Below are 5,706 nucleotides of genomic sequence, written 5' to 3' on the forward strand. Positions count from 1 at the left end.
AATTGGATTGTTCGAGCGGAGCGAAGACGCGATGAATGCCAATTCGTACCATCGGTGGAGCGGATTAGTGAGAAATTTCGTGCGCGACAACGCTCTGTGTCGCATCGCCACGGACTTTGACGCAAGGTCGTGCAAGATTCGTCGCGTAGCGCAACCTGAGACTGACGGTGACGCTGTTAACAAACTATACGTGGATCAGTGCGTTAAAAGTTTGCGAGATCAACGGAAAGAGTCAGACGAGAAGCTTACCGCGTTCGAGAAGGACGTGCGAGCGTTACAGACTGCGGTAAACACGCTCGGCGTGCGAATATCGTTAGATTGGAAACGACTCGCGAACGACGATGAGTGACAAGAAACGGTTCAGCAGAAACGACTATCGAACGGCGACGAGTGAAGAGAGGCAACGGTTAATTAACGACGGCGACGAACAGCAACGAACGACTCGAGAACGGTTGTCGGACGGCTGTCTTACGGTTCAAGAACGGTTGTCGGACGGTTCAAGAACGGTTCAAAAACAGCTCAGAAACGATTACGAGCGGTTTAGAAACAGGTGCGAACTACGCGGTGACAGGAAAGGCTACAAACGGCTAAAGAACGTCGACGACGACGACGACGACGATGAATGATAAACAACGGTTAACTGACGACGACGAACGACAACGAACGATTCAGGAACGGTTGTCGGACGGCCGTCAAACGGTTCAGGAACGGCTCGAAATCGTATCTGAGCGGTTCAGACACAGCGACGAACGACGCAGGAACATAAACAGAAACGGCTACGTACAGTTAAAGAACGACGAAGAACAACCAACGAAACGTTAACCGAACATGAGACCGTTAAAATCGACCGATGTGGATAAAAATATCGAAAAGCGACGGCTGGTGGACGAATTGCACGCACCGGCGAGAAGAAATTTTCCCCGCAGACACGTCATAGTGCGAGGATACGACGATCTGTGGCAGGCTGATATCGTCGAGATGCGTCCGTACTCGCGTTTCAACGGAGGCCACCACTACATACTCACCGTCATCGATGTGTTGAGCAAGTACGCGTGGGCCGTGCCGCTCAAGGGTAAAGGCGGCAGCGAGACAGCTGACGCTATCGCTGAGATAATTCGAGATAGCGGGAGGTGCCCTAGTAATCTACAAACCGACATGGGGAAGGAATTTTACAACACCGACGTGCAACGTCTCGTGAGAAAACACGGCATCAATCATTATTCCACGTATTCGGTGATGAAGGCATCGGTCGTCGAGCGATTCAATCGCACGTTAAAAACAATATGTGGAAGATGTTTACGCTCAATGGAAATTACAAGTGGGTCGACGCCTTGCCGCGACTCGTGTCGGATTACAACGCGCGCAAGCATCGAACGATCGGCATGCGACCCGTCGACGTTACCCCCGCGATCGCCGAAAGACTCTTGGCTACGGTGTACAGCGCGATAAAGATCGCGGGCCCGGCAAAGTTCAAAACGGGCGACTCGGTACGCGTCAGCAAATACAAGACGATTTTCGAGAAGGGTTACACGCCGAATTGGACCACCGAGGTGTTTAAGATCGTTAAAGTGCAGCATACCAATCCCGTAACCTATCTACTCGAGGACTATCGTGGAAAATCCGTCGCTGGAGCGTTCTACGAGTATGAGTTGCATCGCGCGACGTATCCTGACGTGTATCTCGTGGAGAAAGTACTGCGCAGGAAGGGCGACGAGGTTTACGTGAAATGGCTGGGATTCGATGGATCGCACAACTCTTGGATACACAAGAATAATGTTATTTAATTCGTACAGATTGTATTTTTTTAAAACATATGAAAAAATAAACTATGTAAAAAATATTAAATACAAAATATCCAATATATAAAAAATATGTAACGACGTATGCAACATATAAAATGTTTGAAATACATATAAAATGTTTGAAATACATATACGATATCTTTATTAATATCCTTTCTAATATAATACGTTATCTACTATTGCGGGTTTCGTGTTCATCGTGGCGCTATAAACAAATATTTTTCTTGAAGAAGGGGGCTGTTATTGCGTATACGTATCTATTTCACACTATTTTTTTACGACGCAGTACGCGAGACAAAGGAAGAAATGCAAAACAAATAAAAAATGATCTTTCAAGATTCAGTTGGAGAGAGAGAGAGCAAAGGGTATATAACGAGGGATGCATCAAGCTACAGTAGTATGATTTGAGAGCTTAAACACCTCGGTGATACATCTGTGCATTGATTGAGACATTTAAAATCTGTGTGCAGCGATCGAAACAGTTAAAATCTGTGCGGAGCGATCGAAACAGTTAACAATCTATGGTGCAGCGATTCATCTGTGCAACAGTTCATCTGGTAAATTTGCAAATTATTATTTAAAATTATTGGAATGTGTTGTGGTATAATTTTTTGACATATTTTTTGTCAAAGGTTTTTGACAAAATCGCAGTATGGAGATGGTGGTGGAAGGCTTCGGTCTGAAGCTCACGCAAAAGGATCTTCACACGCTGGTCGATTTAAATTGGCTCAACGACGAAGTGATTAACTTTTACATGAATCTGCTGATCGCCAGAGGTACATCTTCGAACAAATATCCGAAAGTACATGCGATGAACACGTTCTTTTACCCAAAACTTCTGTCGAGCGGTCACTCGTCTCTGAAGCGATGGACCAAGAAGGTGGACATCTTTGCGCAGGATCTCATTATTATCCCAATACATTTGAACGTGCACTGGTGTATGTCAATAGTAGATTTCCGCGATAAAACAATTGTTTATTACGACAGTATGGGCAGTGATAATCCGAAATGTCTGGCTGCGCTAAAACTATATTTACAAGATGAGAGTCTTGACAAAAAGAAACAACCTTATGATATGAGTGATTGGACATTTTATTCCGCCAAGAATATTCCGCAACAGACGAACGGCAGCGATTGTGGTGTATTCTCTTGCATGTTCGCCGAATACTTCTGTGCAAGCAGGAAGATAACGTTCACGCACGATGACATGCCGTACTTTAGGAATAAAATGTTTAGGGAAGTAATAAATGGAAATATTGTATAAAAAATTTTTTATTGAATAAATGTTTTATAATATAAAATATATAAAAAATATATGTGATTAATATTGTATAAAAATTTTTTTATTGAATAAATGTTTTATAATATAAAATATAAAATATATACGTGATTAATATTCCTTCCATTATACATATACGTACATACATATATACATACATACATTCATACTAGTACATTACATTACATTACATTACATTACATTACATTACATTACATTACATTACATTACATTACATTACATTACATATTACGTTACATACATATGTTGTGTTATACTACGTACATTACATACATATATTCATATGTATATACGTACATACATTTTATTACATATATTGCATACATTACATACATACATACATACATATTATACATACATATATACATACATACATGAATCTTCACTGTTCCTTATCATATAAAGGTATGCGATAATGTCCCCAAGGCAATGTATCTGTCGAATCCGGCACGATATATCGCTTATCGTCGTAAGGACTCAGAGCGATTTTCGTCTCACTGATAGTGTACACTTCGTGCATTTTCGATCGTATGCACGACTGCGGTCGAGTCATTTCGATCTCATCGTTCAGACACCGCGTGTAGTCGTCGAACGTAATGGTGCGCGCGATAACGTTGCTTTTGACACCTTTAGCTTTTTTACAGTCTTTTTTGCCATCGACTCGCAAGGCATACATTTTCGCCCTAAGTCCAACGAATTCGGTCATGATCGCGCCGTTGTTTTCGTCCTTCATCAGGCCCGGCACTTTTTTATTCACGAGAGGTATACCGTAAGCGTTATCTACCGCGTAATCACTCGTGTCGAACCTGGCTATATCATGTTTCATCGTCTCGTACGCGTCGTCGCACTCGATATGATAAATCAAACTGTCCGTGTCGGTATACATGATTCTACACGAGTCGCGGTACAGGGGAGACATGTACTCGTGGTGAAATTCGTATAGGCATACCTTCGACAAGTCGAGGATGCACATGCCGACGTAGATCGGTTTGTCGAATTTCACCTCGAGTTTGCGCATTTCGACGGCTACCAGATTTTCCGAAAACACGCTCCTGCTGTGGAAATTCGGTCGCGCGATCATTGCCTCCGCGCCGTATCGTCCGTCCCACTTCGTCAGTAACTTTACATCGACGTGATTGCGTACATTCTCCATCGTTTTCCCGAAAACTGCGTTATTCATTAATTTATATAAATATTTTTCGAACTTATTTTTGGCCTGTGTTCTAAATTCTGTATTGAGTTCGATGTAAGCGCGGAGCCACGCAGATTGAACGAATTGTAATACGCGATGTATTTTTGTGACGCGAAGACCGTGGCGCGTGCACTGCTGTAGATTGCGATAATGAATAACGTAACGCTCCTTATCGTTCACCGTGGCGAGAAGTTTGTCCTGTCGTTTGCCGGGCGGTTTATCGCGCGTTGGACAGAACGGTAGGTCAGTGTGCGCGTCGTGTTTATCCTGCGGATACTCTAGGTCGACCTCGAGAATATAGCCCGTAGGCGAATCCAAAGCGATCGCGTTATAGTCGAAATTCGACACGTCTTCGACCCATCGAAACTCCGCGTAGGGCAATGGTTGACACATCGCCCAGCCGTACAAATTGTTGACATCGAAGTACATTAGATACGATGACGGTTTCGATGAATCGTACGACTGCATGTACTTATTGTTGGCCTGCGCGTATCTGCCGGAACATTGACTCAGGCCGCCGCGAATACCACGTTCGATAAACATAACCATGTCAATGTCGGTCAGCAGTTCGAAATTGACACACGTATGTTTCAACATGGCATCCCACGTAAAGCCTGGTAAAGTGTAGTAGTACGCGGGATCGAGTCCGTAACTCGCGACGCAGCTGTCGCGGAAATTTTCAAACACGTCGGCCAACAGCAAGACATCGGTTTTCAGGTATAGATCGCTGTATTCGCCCAGGGTTTGAACGGAGAATCGCTGCCATACGTTCGCGGCGTGCGCGTAATCGCTCTCGGATACGGTTTCACCGGTCAAGGAACTGTAAAATAAATCGCGCGGCGGTAAACACGTATCCTCCAGCTTTTCGACGCTGTCCACGTATTCGTATGGAAAGACACCTTTTCGCGTCAATAATTTGAAATCGTCGTCGGATAACGCGGAAAATTTGGAACGTATAATTTTTAATTTATCCTTGTCGAGGAAGGATGCCAATTTTGCGAGACTCGCGCTCAGAAATTTATACGAGTCGATAAATCTTAATTTTATGTCGCTGCGCGAATCTGATCTTTCCGCTGTGTCTTTCACATGCTTCGTGAATGAGATGTACTTTTCCTTTGTTATAGGCAGTACATCGATCGAGCCTTCGAACGCGGCAGCTATCTCCTTGATAATAAAGTGTGCGTCATAGCCCGACAGATTGTGGAATATTACTGGGATGAAGTGAGAATCCTTATAATTCAGATTGCACGTCGAGTGTGCTGGACCTCTGTAACGCCCGGTCAGGTGGCAATGATCGCGTACACGATTATCATCCGGCGCGAACGGTTTTTCGCAAATGTGACATTGCGCCGCACTGCGAAATGTCTCCCACTCGTCTCGCGTTAGGTCTACCATGCATACATTGTCTGACA

General features: G+C 44.0%; 1 protein-coding gene and 1 pseudogene across 1 annotated transcript; one reads left to right on the forward strand and one right to left on the reverse strand.

The window, feature by feature from the left end:
* The first annotated feature begins 2,454 nt into the window (after positions 1-2,454).
* LOC139786606 (sentrin-specific protease 1 pseudogene) lies at positions 2,455-3,066 on the forward strand (annotated as a pseudogene).
* Positions 3,067-3,482: 416 nt separating this feature from the next.
* LOC139786610 (uncharacterized) lies at positions 3,483-4,273 on the reverse strand. The gene has a single exon (XM_071725761.1). The coding sequence runs from the start codon at positions 4,253-4,255 to the stop codon at positions 3,485-3,487; it is 771 nt and encodes a 256-aa protein (XP_071581862.1). The 5' UTR covers positions 4,256-4,273; the 3' UTR covers positions 3,483-3,484.
* Between the last annotated feature and the right edge of the window lie 1,433 nt (positions 4,274-5,706).

The sequence above is a fragment of the Temnothorax nylanderi genome, unplaced genomic scaffold (assembly GCF_030848795.1).
Source record: "Temnothorax nylanderi isolate EJ_2023f unplaced genomic scaffold, tnyl_v1.0 TNYL_tig1087_pilon, whole genome shotgun sequence".
NCBI lineage: Eukaryota > Metazoa > Arthropoda > Insecta > Hymenoptera > Formicidae > Temnothorax > Temnothorax nylanderi.

Coding starts and splice junctions, on each gene's coding strand:
- LOC139786610 (XM_071725761.1), bottom strand. CDS start 4,255: ATGGAGAATGTACGCAATCACGTCGATGTAAAGTTACTGACGAAGTGG.